This window comes from Papaver somniferum, chromosome 3 (genome assembly GCF_003573695.1).
Source record: "Papaver somniferum cultivar HN1 chromosome 3, ASM357369v1, whole genome shotgun sequence".
In the NCBI taxonomy this organism is placed as follows: Eukaryota; Viridiplantae; Streptophyta; class Magnoliopsida; order Ranunculales; family Papaveraceae; genus Papaver; species Papaver somniferum.
This window is the reverse complement of record NC_039360.1, coordinates 176,907,044-176,932,275: the sequence shown is the minus strand read 5'-3', so window position 1 is coordinate 176,932,275 and position 25,232 is coordinate 176,907,044. Positions and strand designations below refer to the sequence as shown.

The window sequence follows — 25,232 nt, the reverse complement described above, 5'->3', positions numbered from 1 at the left end:
ATGAGTGTCTCGGCAAACAGATTCATCCGAAAAACGGGTCTCTAACATATGGATTTTCTCCTGGACATTATCAGGCGGATCAGGTTGTGGAGTCTGAATACACTCAAGCGATACCTCAGATGCACTAGGCTTGAGTCCCAAGTTAGGGACTTCTATTGGGGATAATTGACAATCTCTACCCCCAAACTTAGAATTTTGGGTGCCTCTACAATGACTAGTCACAATGTTCACAGTTCTAATTTCGACCATCGGGTTCTTGAAAAAGGTCAATTGCTTTCTCTAAGTCATAATCAGGTGGTTCATCCTCAGCTTGCTTCATATCTTCTATGGTCCACTCTAAGGCTTCCTTATTTTCTTGAAGCACGGTCTCTGGACTACTTTCCTGATCACTATCCAAATCGGAGGCTATAATCACAGGGAAAGACTCGGGTGGGCCTAAAAATGTATAATTAGACTCCAACTCAGGAGGCTCTTTTAAATAAGGTATTAAGATAGACTCAGAAGCTAGTAATGGTTCGAACCTATCTTTCCATATATCAATATCTAACATAGGAACAGAATCCAACAGAGCATTTACTTGTTCAATGTTACTATCATCGTCGAAATCCAGGCTAAAATGGGATAAACAACTCTCCAATGTATTTTCCGGTACGATGTTTGGTAATGACTCCTGAACTAAGGTTCCTATCATGTTCACCTCTTCAATACATGTGCTATCTAGCTCAGAATGTAGCTTGTTTACATTAAAAATATTCAGCTCAATAGTCATATTACCAAAAGATAGATTCATAATACCATTTCGACAGTTTATGATCGCATTAGACGTAGCTAAGAATGGGCGACCTAAAATCACAGGTATTTGGTTCTCTGGGTCGGGGACAGGTTGGGTATCTAGGACCACGAAATCCACTGGATAAATAAACTTGTCGACCTCAATAAGAACATCCTCGATCACACCACGAGGGATTTTAACCGGACCTATCAGCTAACTGGAGTGTTATCTGGGTAGGTTTCATCTCACCAAGTCCTAGCTTAAGGTACACATGGTATGGCAGTAAGTTCACACTGGCTCCTAAGTCAAGCAACGCTTTCTCAACACGGTACTTACCTATTGTACAAGAATGGTAGGGGACCCTGGGTCTTTATACTTAGGAGTAGTGGTATTCTGAATAATAGAACTCACATGACTAGCTATGAAGGCTTTCTTCTGGACACTGAGCTTACGCTTTCGCGTACACAAGTCCTTAAGGAACTTGGCATAAGAGGGAATCTGCCTAATTGCATCTAATAATGAAGGTTTATATTAACCTGCTTAAAAACCTCCAATATATCATTAAAGTTGGACTCCCTCTTAGTCGGAACTAGCAGCTGTGGGAATGGGGCTCTGGGAACAAAGCCGGGCTCAACAGGACCCTCATTGGTCTCCTTGGAGACTCTATCAGTCTCCTCATTTTCTGGCTCAGCAGGGTGAACTACAGCATGTTCACTATCAGGCATGGCAACCTTGTTGTCAACTTTCTTTCCACTCCTAAGGGTTGTGACAGCATTCACATGATTGTACGATTTCTCTCCTTTTGGGTTGGGATCAGTACGACTAGGGAACCTTCCATCTTCTCTCTCACTTATGAACTTAGCTATTTGTCCTACTTGAAGTTCTAATTTGGCAAGACTCTGGGAATTATTCTTCAATTCTTGCCTAGTTTCTTGTTGAAAGCTCATGTGGTTCTTTGTTAGCATTTCATGGTTATTTGCTAACATAGTGAGAGTATCCTCTAAGGTAGAGATCTTTTTCTCGGAAGTGTTTTGAAACTGGGTTTGACCTGAAGAGTTCTTAAAACCAAAACCTGGGGGAGGCTGAGAATTGCTAGACTGGCCTTGACTCTGGCCCTTAGACCAAGAGAAATTAGGATGGTTTCTCCAACCAGGGTTGTAGGTTTCTGAGTATGGGTCAAACTTCTGACGGTTCTCAAACCTAGCATTGTTATAGACAGCATGGGCTTGCTCTTCACTAACCTGACCTTCCCAAAATGAATTATCGGGCTCTATTCCACAACTAGAGACTTGAGAGGCTCTATTAGGTTCAACAAGGGACCTATTTTTAGACTGGCCCATTTCCAAAGCTTCTAACCTCCTAGATAAAGCAGCAAACTTAGCATCTGAACCAAAACTTGTATCTACCACATTGGTGCTGCTTCTATTGACTAAGAGTCTTTTAGGGGGTTCAATACAAGATTCCCACTGTTGGGATTTTTCAGCGATAGCTCCTAAGAAGGTAAAAGCATCATCAGCATTTTTACTAGTGAACTCACCAGCGCACATAGACTCAACCATGGCTTTGGTCGAATAGTCTAAACCATCATAAATAATTTGTACGAGTTTCATATTATCAAATCCATGGTGAGGACACTGAGATAGGAGATCATTGAATCGCTCTAAAAACCTATAAAGAGACTCTCCCTCTTGTTGCACACTAGCACTAATTTTCTGCCTAACAGCTGCAGTTTTATGCTTAGGGTAGAATTTCATATAGAAGGCAGCGATAAGTTCCTGCCATGTTTCTATGGATTCAGATGGTAGGTTGTTTAGCCAGGTCTTGGCTTTATCTCTCAAGGAAAAGGAAACATTTAAGTTTCAAGACTTCATCAGTAAGGTCTTTTATTCTAATTGTCCCACAGATTTCCTCAAAGTCCCTAATATGAAATAAGGGTTCTCATCATCCTTTCCTAAGAATATAGGGATCATCTGAAGAATACTAGGTTTTATCTCAAATTAGCCGTAGTGGCTGGCAATTTAATGCATGAAGCTCGGTTGGTCCTAGTTGGGAACATGTAATCTTTCAAAGTTGCCATCGCTGGCACAACTGAGTACTAGGGGTACTTTTGTCACTCAGAGAAAATTCTCAAAACTGAAGTTTCCAAAAACAGGGCTCTCCAAAGAAGAGTCTTCGAGCTCCCTGCTTAAATCAGAAGAACTACTAGGTTTTTCGCTAATCAATCGACCTAGAGTATCTCTTTTCCAAGCCCTATTAACAAAATCGGGCATACACTAAAAAGAATTCAAAAAGAAATAAAAAAAAATCCTAACAGGAAGGTTCTAGCAATCACACAGCAGGCTGACTCGACTTTACCACAGCAAACCTAAAGATTTCTAGCAAACAACAAGCATGATGGCTCCACTTAGATTGTTTCTAGACCAGCTTCTAATCCTTCGAAAGGGAATTCGTTACAATTTAGCAAACCCCTCTGGAATCAATCCGAGTTAAAGCAAGTTGAATCGAGGCGAGGGAAGCTCAGTGGAGCTTTGATACCCAAAACCTCACCGATCCAATGCGGCGCAGTCACGCATTCAACTCGCAGAAACCGTCAAGAACTTCGAGGTGTGCTTAAAAGAGTAACCAATATTTTTCGAATGATTGTCCTGTTAAGCTCGATACCCTATAGGTCTCTTTCTAGTCCAAATTTTAGGCTTAGGTTCGCTTTAGGTTTCGTTTTCCTAAGGCGGGCAAGAAGGGAGCGGTGATGAAATCCGAACCCTTATCTTATATGGTCCAGTCCTTGCCCTTTACTGAATTTAAAAACAGTCCATATTCAAGTCCTCAGCATATATTCACCTTAAGGAGTCCAGTAACCCGCTTGCAGGAGATTCGCGGGTGTTTAGAATTTTACCTCCCGTACCAGACGGGCGAAGAACCGCTGAAGTCGACTCGGGCCACGACTCCTATGTCGTGTGCGAACCCGAGGGGCCGAGGTGATATTGTAATCACCGTCCTTCCCTGCAAAAAGTTTGTATTTAAGGATACCCTTCCGTAGGGTTTAAAAATAAAAATGTCCCAAAATTAATGTCCAAAGTCCATAAAAAAAAAAAAAAAAAAAGTCTGAAAAAAAATTACAAAAATAAAAACGTCTCTCTTTTTTTTTTCTCTCTTTTTATCAAAAAATAAAAAAAATTCTTCTTCTTTCGTTCCTATAGCTTTGCTTTTCGCTCCCAAACTTTAAGTAAATCACCACAAGCTTTGGAAAAATTGTCTTTCGCTCCAATCTTCAAAAATCTGCAAGGAAACAAGAAAAACCCAAAAAACGTAAAGAAGAACAAAAATAATAAAAAAAATCTAAAAAAAATGCTAACTTAACACAGGTCCGCGTCGGCGGCGCCAAAAATTTGATGGTTTTTCAAATAGTGATTGTAGTAGTGGTAAAAACTGGGTCTTTTCAGACTTGTGAAGAAAACAATTTTTATAGATTTAAATTAAACAGGCAACTAAATAAAATAATTCAAAGTTTTGGAGAAAAATACCAAGACTAGGATTCCACCATTGACCAAATAAATAGTAAAGTCTAAATAATATTCATGCAATTTTATCTTTAAAAATAATTCTAATATTTGCCTCAAGTATATTCTTGAAGTAATAGTTGTAATCAAAGAGTATAAAACATCAAAATTATTTAAAACCCAGCATGCTTCATCAAATTAATTCACAACTATTCAATAAGAACTAATATTTCAATTCAATCCCATGCAAATGATCAAATAATAATATTGCAAATAAATAATAAAATTAGAATTATACCAATTAATGTGGAACAATGGCTTCCTCCGTCGCCTTGGCTAATGGGTTTAGCTCTTCATGGTAAAAACACACACAAAATAATCACTCATGGCTGAATAGGTGTTTTTATTGAAGAAATAAGATGAAACAGAAATTCGCAACGCTGTAGAAGTGTTACAGCGTCGCTGTTACAAAACAGATGATGTTGTTTATATACGATAATAATGATATGTTGTAGATAAACGACAGTTTGATTTCGCTGTAAGCACTGTGGAAAAACGACTGACTCTGCGAGTCCGTTCTTCCTTCTTCGTCTTCCTCCTCGAGCAGCAGCAGCAGCAGCAGGTATGATTTCTGTTCTTCGTTTCGGCTCTGAACTCTCTCTTAATTCTCTCCTCAGGGTTTCTAACCCTTCTATGACAAAAACCCAACTATATATAGCCTTCAGATTCCCTAGAAACTCGATCAAATTCGAGAATAAATCTCTTATTCTTCACGTGCAGTTTTAACAATAATTCTATCTGTCGAACTTTGTATGCGTCTGTTAGCTATTCTATCGCTCCCAAAATCTTCTCTGACTTGAACTCAACTGTTTTGAAGTATATCCCACGCAAGAATCTCTCCCAAATCTTTCAAACCAATTCAAAACCCTAAACAGGGACCGTGTGCACTGTCTTGACTTTGTGTGGATTTTCTGACTTATCCAGCCCAATTAGATGGGTCTAATCGCTTCTAACAGGTCCCTTATGTCTTGTAGAGTCCGTGGGTACCAAATTTGCCCATTGAATCGCCTGCTAGGTCGCTCAAATCCTTGATCCAAAACTGTTGACGCTGCTGCCTTTTTTCCCGCCAAAATCCAGTTTTGAAACTTTGAAGATGACCTCCCCCTATCCAGTTCCGGTATCCCTTTAGCAGATGCCTGGAAATGGTTCACCCCTTAGTAATTAGGTTACCCCTTATCCAAAATGAGAGTCCGTATAGCAATTTTCTCCCACGGGCGCAAAAACCATTTTTTTTGCCAATTTCGCCGCAAAAGCTTTATTCTTCCAAAAACACCTACAAATATATAAAATAACCGAATAAGTACAATATCGAGTACTAACAATATATACAAATGAGCTATATTAGACACATAAATGCGTCTATCACATAGAACGGTGTTATTTCTTGCTAACTATATGAAACAAATCGTGTTGTTGTTTGATAAAAGTTCTCAGTAACTAAAGTTTGTTGTTGCATGAGGAGATAGTTCAAAATTCATATTGCTTTGATAGTAGTGGAATCAAACCTAATATACAACCTGCTATTGGTATGGGGTTTGAATCTATAGATGATGCATGGGAGTTTTACAAGGCATTTGGGAAAGCGACTGGATTTCCTGTGGTGAAAAGCATATCTGTGACGAATGCTGCCGGGCATATAAGAAGCTACACGTTTACTTGTGCTCGAGCAGGTAAGTGTAACTCCGTCTCTGAAAATACATTAAGGCCTCAAGCAACGATAAAATGTGGATGCCAAGCCAATCTAGTATTACGGTTATATTTCTTAGTTGGTTATGTAATCAGCCAGCTCAATTTGGAATATAATCATGAAAAGAATCCGGAAAACGCTAGATATTTTCGTTGTAATCGCTTCATTAATTCCCGGGTAAAGAAGCAACTTGATCTTCTTGATCAATCTGCTGGGAGGTTATGTAAAGGTTATGATGTTTGTGTAAATGAAGCTGGTGGTCATGAGAATATGACGTGTTCTAAAAAAGATTGTAGAAATCTAATTGATAATTTGCGGAATTCACGATTAGGAGAAGGAGATGCAGTTGTCATTCTAACATATTTTGCAAAGATGACTTCAGAAGGTTCTGGATTTTATTCAAGTGTCGATGTAGATGAGACTGGTCATTTGAGAAGCGTGTTTTGGGCAGACGGTAGGTCAAGAGAAGAATATAAAGAGTTTGGCGAGGTTATTTCTTTTGATACCACATACTTGGTTAACCGATATGATATGTCGTTTGCTCCATTTGTTGGTGTAAATCACCACAGAGAATCAATATTATTAGGATGTGGGTTGGTAACACATGAAAATGAAGATTCTTTTGTATGGCTGTTTATGAAGTGGCTTGATTGTATGTCTGGATGCGCTCCTCCTGCAATAATTACTGACCAAGCCAAGGCTATGCAAAACGCCATTGAAATAGTCTTCCCGAATAGTATACATAGGTGGTGCATATGGCATGTGATGAAAAATTTCCAGAGAAGTTTAAGAGTCATAGTAAGTATTTGCGCATTACATATACAATGAAAAGGGTTGTCTATAATTCTCAATATCCATCAGAAGTGAAACAAAATGGATGGAGATGTTACAAAAATATGAATTGTTAGAAAAGGAATGGCTTCGAGGATTATATGAAGAAAGGCGGCGTTGGGTACCTTGTTATCTAAATGACATTTTTTGGGCTGGAATGCAATCTACACAAAGAAGCGAAAGTATGAACTCATTTTTCGATGGATATCTTGGTACGAAGACAACTTTGAAGCAATTTGTAGAGCAATATGAACGAGCATCAAGGGATAAGGAAGAGAACGAGACTAGTGCTGATGCAGAATCGTGTTCCAAACTGATTCCAACTGCCACATTTTTTGAAATGGAAAACCAGATGCAAGGAATGTATACTCTGTCAAGGTTTAAAGAGTTTCAAAATGAATTGACTTCAAAAATGTATTGTGAACTTATCAAACAAGAAGAGGATCCTCTTGGAACATTTAAGTATGTTACTCGTGTTAATGTGTGGATTGAGGGGGTTGATCATCAAAGAATTCAAATACAGATGAACTTCGATGTGATTTTTTATTCAAATGAATGTGAAGTTTCTTGTAGTTGCCGGATGTTTGAATTTGAAGGGATACTATATAGACATGTTCTTAATGTATTAATCCTACATGGAGTTAAGTTGGTTCCTGATAAATACATAAAAGAAAGATGGAGGAAAGATTTGAAAAGGTCTCACACAAGTATGAAAGTTAATATGGGGTTTTGGCGAAACACCGTTGAGCATGATCGTTGTAATAACTTAAGTATTCTTTTCAGCGAGGTTGCAGATATGGCAGTAAAATCAGAACCTACTTTCAATGATGTTAATCAATTATTAGCTTTACAGTTAAAGTTACTAAAAAAAAATAACGCGATTCAGATTGAAGCGAAGACTCCTGAAGTACAAGAAAAACATTCGGCAAGAGATGAGATTATGGATATTGTACCCATGGATGTCGTGGATGTACTGAATCCTAATGATAGAATCATGTTAGGCAGACCACGAACTAATACATATAAAACTATATGGAAACATACCAAAAAGAATCCTACAACTAACAATAATGGGAATGCATGTAATGAAGATGTACTAGTAGTTGTTGATGTGCCTATACCAAAAACTAAGAAACGAGGCAGACCACTAGGCAGCAAAAACAAAAATGTGCAGGTAACTTATTTCCATCATCTCTACTGTTCATTCTTTTTTCCTGATCTCACAATGGAATGACCAATATAGTTGGAATGATATTTAGGTTGTGCTACAACAAGAATATAATGGAATAGCACCACCATCACATTTATATCCTCAAGTTCCTATGTGCCAATATAATGGAGTAGTAGGACAAACTCATCAGTATCAAGCTAATCTATTAGCACCCCAAGTGCCTATGTACCAACCTTGGGGATTCTATCAGCATCCACCTCCTCCAATGCCGATGGTAAGTAAATTTGGTAAATTTTTTACGGCTTGTTTCCACAAAGATCTTTAATCTTATTGCAACTTATCTCGGTTACTAATTTGTCGTTATGGCTGTCGTAGGGTTTAAATGGGGTAAATTATTTCCATATGCAAGAGTCTAATGTGGTACCGCTTACAACGCCTAATATGCGATGTTTACTGGTTAAATAGAGTAAATGTGTAAATTTTGCAGTACAACTACCAAACTGCAGAAGTTTAGGAGTGTAAATTTGTGCACCCCTCTAATACCGGGGTGCACATTCCTGCTTCATCTATTGGTGGACTTTACGATAAGAAAAAATGGTGGTATTGAGAAAAGAAAAAGAAAAAGGGAAAAAAAGTCGCAATCTACATTGCCTTCTTTCTCTTCTGCTTTTAATCGTCTTTCTCTTCTTCACCGTTTATTTTTCTGCAACTTCATTGCAGTAAGCTAATAACGAAGGGAAAAAATTTGCTATTAATTTTGCGACTAAAGGAAACAACCCGGTGATGATATCTATATTCCTTGCAAAGAAAGAATGATTTTTTTACATTGTTAAAGAGTGAGATAGAGGACAAGTCGATATATATAGAGAAGCTCACAATCGGGAACATGTAAAATTGTCAAATTGGAGCTTCTTCGAACCACCTGCATGTTCCTTGCGTAAATCTAGAGTTGCACATGCTAAATTAACAACGACCATAAGATACTCATTTCATTAATTGGACAACTATCGTGATTATACATTATCCCAAAACAAAAATTACTACCAAGTTTCAACCTGTAGTCAAGGAGCGAAGAATCAAGAATTATACTTGAAAAGGGTCTGGTGCCCGGGAGCTCCCAATTAATGTTGTTGAGCTTAATTTTCAAATCCTTTATCAGATTAAAGAACTCAATTCTTTAGGTGATATCCTGAGTTGATTGATTATCTTTATTTCTTATCCCTCGTTAGTACCTCTCCACGTGTTATTAAGATAAGTGGATGATAAATCTGTTAATTTTATAGCTTATAGGGTGAAAACATTATATAGATTTGATTTTCATATCTTCAGTTCCTGTTTTCTCTTGTTCAGCACATTTGTTTTACAGAGAATAGAAAATGGACACACATAAGATAGAGGTGTTTATAGCAGCCGGTATGAGAGAAAGAAAAAAGAGGAGGTGATATGTCGATGACATCAACAATATTTACTCTTTTTATGGTTTCAAAACAGTTTTAAGGGAAAAAGTAAAAAAGAAGAAAGAAAGGAAAAACCACTTAACACTACAGATTGGCCAATAGATGGGGACGGAATGTGCACCCCCGTTTTAAGGGGGTGCACAAATTTGCACTCAAAGTTTAGTGAGTAGATAGAGTAAATGTATAATGTTTAGTGAGTAGATAGAGTAAATGTATAATGTATACTCAAATGCATCTTTTTTTGTACTAGCAGAAGTTTACTAGGAAAATGGAGTAAATGTAAAACCCATCTGCATTTTGTTTTGGACTAAATGTGGATTGAACACTTACAATCTTATTTTGGAAATATGCAGCTCTTTTTTGTAAGTTGTCGCTGTAATTTTCTAGAATACTGCTTCAGAATTCACTTATGTTTTATGACATTTGGTATACGGAAATGCACTGATGTACAAACAACATGTGGAAAGTAGCTAACAAAGATCTCTGAATTTGAATACAAAAGAACTTACTCAAAGTCTACCAGCAAAGCTTACAATTCACATTCAGAATTATAATAGAGAAATTTAATTATTAGTAACAATAAGATTTGTATAGGTTACACATCTTTCTCATATCCAGCTGCTTGAACCACTGATGCATTGAATCTTTTGTGGATTCTGATTCCCGTTTTGTGCTTTACCTTACCAAATTCCACTCAAATTTTCATCTCAACTTTCTGACATTTTGTAACTTCAGTAACTTCAAATTTTTGGTCTTTGCTGTTAATAACATCCAAAATCTCAACATCTTCATATTCATTAATTTTTCCCACATCTACATCCATATCTGCATATCATCATAAAAGGATTAAAGAACACATGATATCTCTCACAATTGTCAACAAAATATGAAACTCTTGTGCTAAATCAACGAAAACAACCAAAACAGTGAGAAATAATTAAGCACTAAAGAAAATGAATGAAATATACATGAAGGCAAGGATAAAATAATTTAAGATTTGCTTAATTTTCGACTATGTTGATCAAATTTAAGAAACCGAACTCTTCTTCTTCAAGTATCCATGATGAAAAGATTATCAAACGATTTCAATTATAGCTATAGATCTAATAAACTCGGTAGAATCATTTATTGTAAATGAAATACAAGATATCAATCTAAAAAAATCGGTAGAATTACTTATTGATTTCAATCACCCTTCAACAAACAAAGAAATAAAATTTCAACATAATCATACTCTTTTCGCATATTTTCTCTCTGGGCTCAGATGTAGACTCAGAAGTGAGATCTAGTTTGGTTCATAAATTTAGAATTGTTCCACTCATTGTTCCCTTAGTTACTCTCCAAGAGTCTCTCTCCAACAACTTTAATAAATAGAGAGACGGTGAATATGTAGTAATATAATATTAAAAGTTATAGAGAACATATTGACCGAGCAAGCTTTCTCTCTCCCAAGTTTTCGTCCATATTTTGTGACACGTCGGTTGAGTGGTGATTAGAGCGTTAGAAGGTGAGAAGAATAGCATTTCCGATTGTAATTGGATGGCGTGACACAGTCAAAGGGAATAGTCAAAGGAAACATTTAAATACTTGGTGTGCGGGATGGATCCATCCAACTGCACCACATAAGATTTACATGCGACCTCTAAATGCTACATTGACTGCGGCCCTTTTAATGTGTGCATTGACTGCGGCCATATACTACACTATTGTCCAATATTCATCGATTATTTTATTTGCATAATAAGATATATTGTTATTTAATTATTATAAACATTATTTTCTAACTACTAGCCAGTTTTAAATTTTTCTTAAAATTTTTCTAAAACTTGGTTTTTGTAATTTTTTATATAATTTTTAATAATACTTTTTTTTTCTTAATGTCATTTAATTTGTTTGACTTTTTTTCTTATCTTTTTATTTTATTTTTGAGTAATATCTTATCAAACAATTTTTCCTACATGATAGACAAAGCTCTTGGTTTGATTAATATCTTATTATTTTAGTTTAGTTTCCCTTTTTTCTAGGCAATTTTAGTTTTTTATTGATTTTCCAATTTTAGTTTATTTATTTTAATTCTTTTCTTATTTTTGGTTTCTACAGTTAACTTATTATTTTCTCACTAAAAGTTCACTTTTAGATTTTATTTATTTTTTGGTTTTTTTGTTATTAATTTTATTAATTATTATTATTGTTATTTTTTTTTACAATGATCTTAAAAGAAATTCTTTTTTATATAAAAGAGTATATATTGTATCTTTTCGGCAAACTATACAAAGTGGGAAGTGCCATTTACGTACGTATTAAAGTATGTAGCTTAGATTACTGAACTCTAGAATAAATGATGTAGTTATGTCTCAGACATCTGTTACACTGCTTACGTGTATGTTCTTGCCATCCTATATATTCCAGTCAACTATTGCTAGCTGTCATCAGTCTCTGTTGTCACTATCTGATTGGTTCCTAAGCGCACGCCAACTTCTCCACCATCTTCATTTGAAGTGTACCGAGAAAACTGAGTGCCTTTGAGATCATATAAGCGGACTCCATTGCGACCAAACATGATGTTTTCCATAACGATCAACTCATATTTCCGTTTTTCCGATAATTTGCCCTTCCTTTCAGTTACCTGCAACAGACAATAACATCAATATAACTGGTGAGAGTTCAAAGATGACTAATAGGTAGACATATCAACGCTTAGTGATTTCAGCCGAGCAACGGTCTAACAAACACCTTTAACATGTCTTTCATGCTGGTTTTCTAGTAGTTTTATAGATATGGTGATGCCATTATAATGTTGTCACGTATACATTGAAAATGAGAGATACCAAGCACATCACCAGTTTTCGTTTGTGAACATATGCGATAAATTTCTTGGATGATCTCAAAAATAATCAATTTCCCCAAGGATAATTTAAAATTATCTCTTTCAAGATCTGAATTATAACAAAAACAAGTTTTTGTTGTTCTATTTTTCAAGAAAGAGTCACTTGCTTTTACTTGAAATTATGACAAATACAATTATATTTCGAAAGTAAAAAGTAAAAAAGATACATATAATTTCAATGTAGCAGAAAAGTCCTGGAACGTCGTCCAGTTTGAACGCCATATTGAATTAAGTCGCATCAAACACTAGCCTACTATCAGACTTCAGATGGGAATGTAATTAGGACTGAATTAACCATCTGAGCAATTCAGCTTCAATCGTACTCCTTATGTCTCTTGGATCTCGCAAGATCCTATGTACTTGATTCCGCTAAATGATGCCTTTCCAGGCCTATGAGTTGCTTCAGCCGCATTGAAAACTTACGTTATTCTGCCTCCACATAATACCTATTTGATTTCCTTTTAGATGTGAATCGGGAGTTTGGAAATATTGTGTTTGCTTTGAAGAACTACTAGGTAAAAAGTGAATATCAAAAAATAAACTTGTAGAATTAGGGTTTATACTTTTCAAATTGTCTGCATATCAAGTAAGGTCACACCATCTGCATGCACGTTACTGCTTTTTTCAAATTGCTTGCCTATGTTATAGAAGTAGAGCATACCGTTGGGATTTCAGCTCCTTGAACTTTATGTTTAGCACCAAATATCATATTAGCTAAGAACATGCTGAAATTAGAACTTGAACCTAGTATAAACATGCTCTTACAACACACAAAAACAACACCTTATATAGCTAGAAACACCACATATAACATACACCCAAAACATATTAACAAGGAAATAGAAAGCAATTACCTTTCGGTTTCATGACTTTTTATCTACTTCTATTTCCTCACCTTAATTGATGGATGGAAACTGATTTTCGTTTCAGAACAAGTGAGGCTAAAAGAGAGTCCTAGTCATGCTTGCCACATGTCTCTCTAACCTTTTTGTCATGAATCAGAGTGACAGCTCATGGCTTCGTTGGACAGCTCAAGCTAGACTTGTTTAAACATAAACAGTATAAGGTGATGAGAAAATTGGGAAAATGCTCTATATTTCGATTCCCCATAGAGAAAAAAGGTACGCGAAAATGCCCCACTGCCACCTTTTCTATCCATATGGTCAATTTTGACCAGTCAATGACCCTTCTCACGAGATAATGACTCGTGGAAGTAACCCAAAAAGACACCACAATCATCTTTCTTCTCCCATCTTCTTATCTTCTCCTCATAATAACAAAATCAAGAAAATCTGTAGATGTAGAGCCAGAGACGACGACTAAACAGAGACGTCGATTGAACCAGAGTTGCAGTGAGAAGAGATATGGTGACTAATTAGTTAGTGGTTGGTGTTATTTCGTGGAAACAGAGGAAGGAGAAACCAGAGGCGGTGGTATAAGAAATCGAAGAAAGATAATGGGAAGATCGAAAAGGAGAAGAAGGGGATAGTGATAAACCGTAAGTTTATGAAACCCAGTTCTTGTTTCAATTGTTTTCCTGAAATTTCAATTTGAATCGTGTTAATTTATGCTTCTTTTGAACTTAGGGTTTTTCGGATTTGTGGGGAAATTGAAATTTAGGATTTCTGTAGGTTGAATAAGGGTAATTCTATCATGATTTATTGAAATTGAACAATATAAACATGATATGAACTGTAAACAATGTTGATTTCTGAAATTATAATTGTACTGAAATAGGGATATACTGATTTGTGTGAAATTCAAAATTGGGGTTTTAATATGTCGATTGAGGGTAACAGCATCATTGTTGGTTGTAATATAGTGATGAGAATGTGTCATTTTCATGGTGGAATGGTCTTTGTCTAATAATAATTATATAAACACTAAAAATTAGTTTTAATTTATTTTCCCCCTAATATCTCTTATCTAGGAAATGCAACAATACAAGCCAACGGCGTTGTAATTGACACATATAGCTTACAGAAAGTAATACTAAGAAAGTTAAATTGCTGGTATTAATTACTTGCTAGTGTCAATGAACTTAGTGTATGATGTGACTGACCAGGAGAGCCTCAACTTAGTGTTAATTGCTTGCTAGTGTCTATAAATTTTTGGTTTGTAAAAAATGTGATCTCACCGCGAAGGTGCTGTGAAGCACCGTAATACCACTTAGTCAATAGGATAGTTGCAGAATTTGTACCATGTGCTCCACAACCGCATATATAAGAGGTGTACATCCTTAGGTTCCCCCCACCCCCCCACCCACCCTTTAAATCTTTCTTTTAATTCTTGTTCATGCCCTGTCTGTGGTGTAATTGACGTGTGTTTCCCAAAATATTTAATTACATCATGAATGTATTTTATCCTAGAAATGTAGGTCTGAATGTCTTAACTTGATGTGCATCAGGGTGATGGATTTGAATTTTCTCCTAAAGGTAAATCAATGGGGTGCATATGGGAAAGAAACTGTATTGTGATAATGTTGATGGTGAGACTATTAGTTTCGAAAAGTTTAAGCAGTTGGTTAAGATAAGATCGAGGGGATTGGTGTGTTGCTAGCATCACATGTTTTATGGGGAAATGTCTATATAAAATAATTTTGTATTTTTTGAAATGTGGAGAAATGCTATGGCAGGTGATGAAGGATATGTTTATGTTGATATTTTTGTGCTTGGTGGTGATTTATCTGGGACTAGTGGTGTTGACCAGCCAGCAGTTGGTGCTTGGTTGATATCTTTGAACATGAAATGAATGTGTGCAGTGTTATGCATGAATATGTTATAGAGATTCGATTTCTACTCCAAACTGCAAGTTAATTACTAGCAGAAAGCACATGAAAGTGGGAATCTTATCCTTTTCACATCATTATCTAGTATATCTTCATTGATCTCCAGTTTCAGACCCCTTGCACATCTCATACTGATGTTTACTTGATCTTACATGCAGGTTCGTTATCATGAGCTTAAGAAGTAAAAGGAAGTTGAGAAAGAAAACCTTGTAAAGTTTATAAGAGACTTAACCGTAAAACAGTCGAGGAACCTCATCATTTGGAACTGAGCATATCTGCAAGTTTCTCGATAATTCATTTTTTCAGGTTTGTTTTGCTAACTCGTACAAATTCAACTATTTGACTGGTGATTGGAAAAATCGCTGGTGTTTTGGGAAAAGATAAGATGGATAAAGTCATAGTAACAAATTCCATCCTCAGCCGTCCATCATCTTACACTGATACGTGGCAAAATCCTGCGAAAGGGTCAAATTGGCAAAATCCTGCGAAAGGGTCAAATTGGTCTTTTGGTTTGCACGTGTAATAGCACACACATGCAGATTTTGACCATCTAACGCCTCTTGGATGGAAAAGTGTACGGTGGGAATTTTCCCTTAACTTTTTTTCCATGGGGTATTTTCCCTATAGGGCCTCGAAATATGGGGCATTTTCCTGATGATTAAAACAATAATTACACCATAATCTGCATTTTACTAAACTGTATTTATCATAAACTAATCAGGGATTACCTTAAGACAAACATGATTTGTTGCTAAACCAACATTAAGTCTAACACGTAGTTCTTAATTTAGTGTGGTTTCACAATAATAAAGCTTTTTCACTTTTGTGAAACTTGATCACGTTTCTGATTCATGCAGGGATAAAGTTGTTGAGCTTCACTGGAATACATCTGATCCATGGACAATTGTTAGCGTCTCTGATGATTGCGAAAGCAGTGGTGGTGGCGGGACTTTGCAGGTAAACCTTTTGAGTCATTTCAAGAAAGCAATGCATTATTTGGTTTATGGGGCTATCAATGGTGCGCTCATACTTTTGTTATTTTTGGTGATTGTGAGAACAGGGTAGCTTTGAAGCAGTCAAAAGATCATGTGGGTGTTGTGAGTCCTTGATTGAGGATGAAGACCAACTGGAACAGTGCGAGTCTTCCTGTGATCTTGCGACTCATTTATTCTGCCATGCATGTTCTCTTTGCCAAGAAGGGCGAGAACTTTGCAGGGGGATGCCTCACCCTGGATTCAACGGCCAATAAGTGTTGGTTATGATTCCTCCAATAGAGCAGACAATGGGGCGGGATGGACTATTAGTTTCTCTCCCGGTCATCTCCAGAGTCCACAAGAGTCTGACCTGTTAATACTTGTATTTTGCTATCATCTCAGATAGTTGTGTTAGTATATATCTGGAGTTCACACAAGACAGAACCATAAAAATGAAAATAAATATCGTTCGATTTTTATTCATGCATTATATATGTGCTGCAAGCGCATTGATTCTCAAATCCAGCTCAACACAAGTTGTTAGCCAACTATGAGTCTATGACAGGTTACAAACTTTAAGCAACAAACCGTTCCCTCTTTTCTAGTCTCAAGTTTTCTTATCAGAAAAATAAATTTCCAGGCAGGACTTGCTGAAGGAGTTCCGCCTAAAATTATAACCAAATCTGCTATCTTCAAATGCCAACAATGCTAGTATTTCTTTGTTAACATAAAAACGTTTTTTTTTTCTTTTATATAAATTTTGTGTTGATTCAAGCCTGGAGCAGCTGTGCACCAGCTTTTCTAATTCCTGTGGATAGATGCACACAGACGCTCAAAATTGTGTACGAAGAAAACATCCCTGATGCTCTGAAACAACTACATGTACTCGGGAGCACCATGAGTATGGAAACTTATTCAATTCTGAGACAAGAGAAATATCCTACCAGTGGTTGCAAAATTGAACCTTTCACTGACTAGAGAAAAGAACAAAGACCATCAGCTGCCTATCATGTCAATCACAACTTGAAGTTCTAGATGGAAGGTTATAAATGTTAACATCAGCATATAGTTAACTAGGATTCTTGGATTATTGATTGGGTTCTTCCTCCTTGACTGACCGCCTATACTCTGGCTTTAGCTCATAGCTTCCTTGGTTTGCTCCTCTGTTGTTGTAGATACATTCCATTGAATGTCATGGTTACAAACTTCAGATTCTATAACATATACTGGGTACGGATTGACGGGTTCCAGCCCGGGTAAAAAATCTTTAGGATAGTAATATGATAAGGCTAGAGTACAAAGAAGTTAAGTTCACAAAAACTAGTCTGGATGAGTAAACTAAATCTGTGTAATTCACAAAAACTAGTCTGGATGAGGGGGACAGATCATGCGCACCTGCATGAACTCGTCAAACCTTGTCTTGTAATTCTCAGGCGAAATGACTGTAGGCATGACACTCTTCGGAACGCAAAAAGAAGCCTTTACACACGACTCAATCTTCTTGTCTCACGTATACTGCCTCAGATAATCGATAATCCCACAAACAAGCTATTTTTTCTGGTCATCTACTCCCAAGAGTAAAGAATAGTCCATTACATTAATTGACTGCAAAAAATCAGGAATCCACGGAATGCTCAGTTTTATAATTGATTTCGACATAATAAAACCTTTCTCTTACTGAAACTTACAAAACTCTTACGTTCATACTCACCGCGAGGAACTGTGTATCCGCCAATATAGCTTGAAGCAAGTCCTGTTTGCTATTTATGCTCAGAAGCAGTGGAGAGATATGGTTGTCTTCAACATAGTTGCCATCCAAACCGACTTCTCTGCCATCTGCGTTTGGAGTGTACCGAGAAAACTGCGTGCCTTTGAGATCATATGAGCGGACTACGTTACGACCAAACAGGATGTTTTCCATAACAATCAACAAACATTCCCGATTCTTCCGGCGTTCGCCCTGCCTTTCAGTTACCTGCAACAGCCAATAACATGAATATAACCGGTAAGAGTTCAAAGCTGCCTAATTGGTAGAAATTACCAATCTAAAAAACTACCAAAGAGTGGATAACCGTTGGATACTTCATCTGCCATTTTATATATTAGAAGAATTCCTCATGGATTCTACGGAAAGGAAATGGTAGAATTTTCTAAGCAATTAGGTTCTAATAAGCGGTTAAGAATCGCTAAGAAGAAGAAGATAGGAAAGTCTAAGCATTTTGGGTTTATCGAGTATGAATCTCCTGAGGTAGCAAATATTTTTGTAGACTGTATGCATGATTATCTGCTCTTTGAGCACTTGTTGCAAGTTCATATTATTCCATCGGAGAAAGCTCATCCTAAGCTATGGTATGGTGTAACCAACCAACCAACACAAAACGTGGAACTGTATTGAAATTGAACGCAACCACCATAAGAAGGAAAGAACATCAGAAGAACATAGAAAATGGTGGAGGGAATCATGAAGCGATGACTAAAGATTGAGGTAAAGATTATAGAAAACATACCTTATATATCCCAAGAATTTTCGCAAGGCACGAATGATGGCTTGAGCTAAGACATTTGCTTATGTAACCGAAATATCTTGGTGCACACTCCATGAAAGAATCGAATTCAATCTTATGAATTTGCTTCACGATGAGCCTCTCATCCTTTGTCATCACAAACATTGAACCACTTTTGCCTCCTTTAGCCGCAAAATCTTCACAGCGGCTCAGCGAAGCTATATAATCACTTTCAGATGGACAACATTGATCTCGAAGAGCATGGAACTCTTTCTCATACACACAAGACTAGGAAATTATACCCTTTCTTGGATATTCTCCATCTCTAAGATGGATCTTTGGATGAGATGCCTCCGTTGATGAGGTGTCTAGGATCTTTGGATGAGATGTGACCGTTGATGAGGCGCGTCGATTGAATAACATGGTTAGGGCACAAGCTATTGCACTTGTAAGTTCTAAATCATAGAGCGAAACCAAATTTTCTCCAAGGGAAACTGAAATCGATTTATCTGTGGAGACCAATTCGGTGGTTGTCTTCAGAATTTCAGGCTTCAACATACGTTCTATGTAATTTTTCCTAAGATCTTCAATGTATGCCTCACAAATTTCTGAAAATGGACACCAAATCCATTCCTGGAAGTCACCAAACTTGAATGGCTCTTTGAAGGTGGACTTTGATGTCTCCCCCCTGCCAAACATGGAAGACCTTTCAATTCTGTCATTACCGATGTTCTTTATTACACATTCAATCTCTTTGTGATCAAAAGATTGAAGAAATTGGACGCGCATATGCCAAACATATGACTGAAGTACTAGTTCTTGGGATAAGCGATTCAAGGTAAGCATCTCATGCATCGTGCACCCTACTACTTGCTTGTTCTCAAATACTTTAACGCGATCCTGGTTTTGTTAAGCACATAAGAAACTTGTTCTCAGATATAGCATCAGTTACAATGACAACATGGCAATGAACAATAAACATATTTCGGAAGATAATATCACCCAGGGGTTTTAGCAAAGCAACTCAGAAGAAAAAAATGCTTTCCCTAGATTCCAAAGATCCCAACATATGCCAATATTGCATATTAAGTAAAACTGGAGGGATAATAAGGAAATTCCAGAACCGGCCAAAAAGTACCAGAGAATCTCAAAACAAAAGTACTTAACAAAGATGCCGTCACCAACCTCAAAATACGAGTTCTCCTTGTTGAGCATATCTCTAACTAATTCCTGTAACGGACATGAACTATCCAAACAAGAGCTGCAAATTTGCTACAACTTCCGTTGAACATCCAAGAACAGTTTTCTACCCCGTACTCCCACCTTCAGAAAGCCATTGAAAAGGTGATTCGCAATAGTGGTAATAATTAATAATCTAATTATGACAGCCAATATACCTCAGTAATGTCATCTACTATCCAAACTGTGTTCTGTTTGTTGAACGCCAGTTCAGGTGGAGGCACACAGGGAGTGTAGATGTTTAGTTGCGGGTATTTGAAAGCTGTCACCATGGGGCCCAATCTGCATGACACCGATAAAGATTATACATACAAAATAGCAAAAAATCAAAAACAAAGAAAGAAAGAAGTACAACCTTAAACTATTAGATTCTAGTTATTAGGATACCAGCTCTATTACCCGTAAAAGTAAAGATAATCCTCGTGGATGGGGTGTTCATAGTTCGGTAGGTTAGTAGAAGTGGGATGGCTTGTGAAGAAAAGCTCCAAAGACTTCCCAAATGGTAAACGGCGGGTTGCAGCTGGCATCACCACTCTTTCCGTAGAATGCTTACATCTTAAACAATGGCTCCACATCCAAAGCTCCCTTCCCGCTTCAACAGGCAGACAATGGTCCGGAGGAAGACACTTAATTTGTACAGTGATCTTCCCATGTTGGTCTATATACCGGTACTGATGAGATTCTGTGGCAGTATTGCACGCAGCACATCGATGTGCCTTCCAACAACAAAGTTTCTATCAGTACATACTGCAAGTGATAACAAATGACAAGCCTGGAAAAAATTAATGAAATAATACCAAAAGGAAAAAGGAAAACCTGTCCAGCAACAAATCGCGCAAGAACTGCTCGAGGGGAAGGTCAAAATGACGCTCATGAATAGGATCACAAACTATCCCTTCTCTACTTGAAGTATAAAGCAATGTGCTACTGTGATCCGCTATGTCCGTGGCTGGGTTTACTTCATTATCAGTATCAACTTCAAGATTAGAATAGTTTATACTCACGGGAGGAGGCAACCAAGCATCGTCAGGAATTGCATCAGTTCCTCCTCCAGGAGAAATAAGTGCTATTCTCTCTGAATTATCTTGATCTTCGTCATTACCTGAAAATATAAAGAGATTACAATAACATAACTAAATAACACAAACCCATTTCAGTTACAGTTGAGTCTGACTGTGAGCTAAATAAATGAAACCCATTCTCAGTTGCAGCTCCACTAAGATGCACTAAAATATCAACGAACTTCATCGAATGAAAATCTCAAGCAATTATTTACTCTCAATGGATGCAAAATAAAATGATTATCAAACCTGTACAGTCTCGCCTTTGTACAATAACCAGACAGAATCAACAATCAAAAGCCGAACTGAATTAAATCAAAGAAAATGAACGGAAATTTTCAGACTTACAGCATCCACATGGACTCCAGCACCTCATTCTTCTTGATATTCAGCAACAACAAGAAAGGAAAATCCCTTTTTCGCACAAATCTGTTACTTCAGAAGATAGCAATTGCAGTAACTACATTAGCACCTATAGATCTCCACTAACAAAAGAAGTATCTATATGCCTCCTAAAGTTATTACAGGCAGTATATCCATGTTAAAAAAGCATATACAAGAACTACATGAGCAGTCGCATAGCTCCACTACTACATGACTAAATAACTTGAAAGAAACCGAGAAAAAGCGAAAACAAAAATAAACAGATTCAGGAAATTTCAACCCACACCGCCAACAACAATGAGGGTATACCTGTTCAGAAAGGTAAAGAAGTTGTCAATTCTTGTAAGTAGCCTGCTCTGGCTGAGGACTCCACCTACAAACAACAACAACAACACATTAAGAACTGAAATTTTTTGAAACCCCCATCACTTCTCTTCTTAAGAAAACAACTGAAAAGGCTCAAATTTCAGTCCCGACAACAACAAAAACCCTAGAAATCTAACAGCAACAAGGAACCCAGTTTCTTAATTATGTACTATCAGGCAAAAAAATGAACTAAAAATGCCTTAAAAAGATACCCATGTTGAAAATGTTAAAAGTCTTCCATAACATTTTCCATAAAAGACGAACTAAGCTCAAATTCCACAGCTCCACAACTTAAGCATCAACAACAAAGAACCCTAAAAATCTCCCCAACAACAAGAAGAGAAAGACCAAGTTTCTACATTACATGATACCACGCCCAAAAGTTAACTAAACAAAACTCAAAATTCCTTTTTCACACAAATCTCCTACTTCAGAGGATAGCAATTACAGTAACTACATTATCACCTATAAATCTCCACTAAAAAAAGTATCTACATGCTTATTCCAGGCATCATATCCATGTTAGAAAAACATAAAAGCAAAAAACATAAAAAAGTATCTACATGCCTCCTTAAGCTCTCTATATACATGTACGAAGAAGCATATAACAAGCAGTTATATGCCTGCTTTAATAACTGCAGCATTGCATATACAGGAACTGAGAAACAGCAAAACAAAAACATGCCCGTCTCATATTTTATCACATCCAAACTTTCAAGCAAAAACCAACACAAAATGCTCAAGAAAGTATGTAGCTTGCTCTAGCTGAGGACCCCACCTACAGACAACAACACATTAAGAACCGAAATTTTTTAAAACCCCCTACACTTCTCTTCTTAAGAAAACAACTGAAAAAGCTCAAATTCCACAGGGGACAAAAACCCAACAAATCTAACAGCAACAATCAAACCCAGTTTCGTAACTATGTACTATCTGGCACAAAAACGAACTAAAAATGCCTTAAAAGAATACCCATGTGGAAAATGTTAAAAGTCTTCCATAAAAACTGAACTAAGATCAAATTCTACAGCTACAGCTACACAACTTGAGCAAAAAATAAAAAAAAAAACTACCCAACAACAAGAAGAGAGAAACCTAGTTTCTACAGTACATGATACCACGCCGAAAAATGAATCAAAATTCCTTTTTACGCACAAATCTCCTACTTCAAAAGATAGCAACTACAGTAACTACATTAGCATTTATGAATCTCCACTAAAAAAAAGTACCTATATGCCTCCTACAGCTATTACAGGCAGCATATCAATGTTAGGAAAACATAAAAGCAAAACCAAGAAAAATTATAATTTAGCTCTCTAAATTCATGTACCAAGAAGCATATAACAAGCAATTATTAGGGAAGAACCCCTTTTCTGTTCAATTTACTTTGGAGCATTACATATACAAGAACTACATTTGCAGTCGCATCTCCACCACTACATGACTAAATAACTTAAAGAAAAAAAAAACTTTCATATTTTATCAAATTTGAACTTTCAAGCAAAAAGCCAACATCGGGAGAAGGGTATACCTGTTCAGAAAGGTAAAGACATTGTCAATTCTGGTAAGTAGCTTGCTGTAGCTGAAGACCCCACCTACAAAATAAAAAGAAGAAGATATAAACAAGTTAAACCAACAATTGAAGAAGCTCAAATTTCAGGGTTAACAGCAACAATAAACCCTAGAAATTCTCAACCACACAGAGTAAACCAAATTCTTGATTATGTGATAGCACGCACAGAAATAGAGCAAAGAGGCTAAAACCCCCCATAAATTTCTTCATTAAATAAACTAAACAAGAAAAGAAATTCACAGTTGGGCAACAACGAAACAAAAATCCCTAGAAATCTCAACATCACCAACAACAACAACAACAAGAAACAAAGCAACCCAATGTCTTTGATTACGGAACATGACATTAAACATGATGCAAAAGAAGGAACAAAACCCTAAAAATGGCGAAACAGATGGTTTAAGTGAGTACAAGAAGTAATCAAAGAAATTAAAAGAAGAAAATAAAGACCGAAACCCTAGAAATGGAATCTTACCGGCAAGAAAGAGAAGGCCAAGCAAGGTTATGATTCGCAAGCAATTAGGTAGTAGTGATTTCAATTTCAATTGTGTGTATCTTGTTAGAAAAAACGCTTTAAAAATACCAATTTTTCCATGGACTGTGTTTTGTTCCCTAGACCTATTGCCCATTAATTGTTTTTCATTTGAATAGATAAAACAATAGTCCCATATTGACTAAAATCTAAAGAGTTTTAGACTTAAATACCATAAAATTGGCTATAAGGGCATGGCCCTTGGGTCATTAGACTTTTGTGCTTGGAGGGAAGACCTAGACTAGGGCAAGGTTGCCTTTCCTGTATGCGCGGTGCTTTGCACAGAAGCACGGGTGTGGGTTCATTAGATCCTATCTTTTTGCTGAAATTTTTGGTACGTGTTTTCCACACAAGTAGAAGAATCTTTTCTTTGTCTGTACGTGTTTTGTCCTGACTTCTTTGTCTGAACGTGCTTGTCTTGGCTTCTCTGTCTGTACGTGTTTTGTCCTGGATCCCTTGTCTGTACGTATTTGGCTTGGCAGCAACACACTGCTCCATGCCTGACAAAACAACTTTTCTTGCACTATCTTTAACCCAACATTACCAGTATTTCTGTCATAAGCATGGGTTTTCTTTCTTGTTTGTAACTACACAAACACTATATAAGAGAGTAGTTGTAAGCTCAGAAAATACACACCACAGAGAAACATCTCTTCTACTCTCCCTCTGTTTTTCTGTAAACATCTCTTCTACTGTTTTAAGTTCTGCCAAGCTCTAAGGGTACCCTCATTGTATGCTACATTGAGGGGTACTAACTGTAGTTGTATCCTGGAGGTGACTCGCCAACTGTTGTAGCATCTCAGAGGAGTGGCAGGCGATATTGCCTTTAGGACAGCGTATCGTATACGTGCCTCTACATTTTCTGTGCATCTCCAGCAACATCGGTTTGAGCTAAGTATCTTCTTCTCAGTTACATTATTAGTAATTTTCACAACAATCTAAAGGCAATATCCTCTTTACTATATTTTGTAACAACATGGGAAAGAGTACTGTAGACAAACCCCCAAAGTTTAGTGGCAAAGACTGTAGGGCACCTAAAAAGACCAAAAATGATCCTAAACAGAAAAATAAGGCAAACGTAGTAGATGATTCTGGATATTTTACTGGCATGGTGTCTGAAGTCAACCTTGTCTCTAATGTGACCAATGTGAGAGACTGGTGGCTTGATTCTGGAGCCACCAGGCATGTCTGTAAGTTCAGAAATGCTTTCTCCTCCTATAACAAAGTAGGAGACGATGAGAAATTGTTTATGGGAAACTCTTCTACCTCTAAAGTGGTAGGAAAAGGCAAGGTTGAAATGAAGCTCACTTCAGGAAAAACTCTCGCATTGAATGACGTGTATCACGTCCCGGACATATGCAAGAATCTTATCTCAGAAACCATCTTACTTGGGAAAGGTTTTAAATTTGTAGCTGAGTCTAACAAAGTTGTAATCTCTAAAGGTGGTGA

At 36.9% G+C, this 25,232-nt stretch overlaps 1 protein-coding gene and 2 long non-coding RNA genes across 4 annotated transcripts; 2 read left to right on the top strand and 1 right to left on the bottom strand.

Annotated features, from left to right (window-relative positions):
- Positions 1-5,857: 5,857 nt before the first annotated feature.
- Positions 5,858-8,532, top strand: LOC113360375 (protein FAR-RED IMPAIRED RESPONSE 1-like). The gene is made up of 5 exons (XM_026603887.1): positions 5,858-6,762; positions 6,878-8,021; positions 8,107-8,292; positions 8,394-8,405; positions 8,506-8,532. The coding sequence occupies exons 1-5, from the start codon at positions 5,858-5,860 to the stop codon at positions 8,530-8,532; spliced, it is 2,274 nt and encodes a 757-aa protein (XP_026459672.1).
- A 5,059-nt stretch (positions 8,533-13,591) lies between these two features.
- Positions 13,592-16,611, top strand: LOC113358112. Its single transcript, XR_003364211.1, has 4 exons — positions 13,592-13,860; positions 15,309-15,456; positions 16,008-16,107; positions 16,211-16,611. It is a non-coding gene; the product is annotated as an uncharacterized LOC113358112 (long non-coding RNA).
- A 599-nt stretch (positions 16,612-17,210) lies between these two features.
- Positions 17,211-23,788, bottom strand: LOC113358113. Of its 2 annotated transcripts, none has more exons than XR_003364213.1 (11): positions 23,727-23,788; positions 23,210-23,273; positions 21,622-21,685; positions 21,277-21,363; positions 20,684-20,969; positions 20,267-20,583; positions 20,026-20,149; positions 19,814-19,951; positions 18,632-19,528; positions 17,836-18,099; positions 17,211-17,729 (listed from the first exon to the last, which is right to left on the bottom strand). It is a non-coding gene; the product is annotated as an uncharacterized LOC113358113 (long non-coding RNA). The 2 variants fall into 2 exon arrangements; XR_003364212.1 differs by having other exon boundaries at positions 21,277-21,357.
- Between the last annotated feature and the right edge of the window lie 1,444 nt (positions 23,789-25,232).

Coding starts and splice junctions, on each gene's coding strand:
- LOC113360375 (XM_026603887.1), top strand. CDS start 5,858: ATGGGGTTTGAATCTATAGATGATGCATGGGAGTTTTACAAGGCATTT. Junction 6,763..6,877: donor TTCCCGAATAGTATACATAG/GTGGTGCATATG, acceptor AATATCCATCAG/AAGTGAAACAAAATGGATGG. Junction 8,022..8,106: donor GCAAAAACAAAAATGTGCAG/GTAACTTATTTC, acceptor AATGATATTTAG/GTTGTGCTACAACAAGAATA.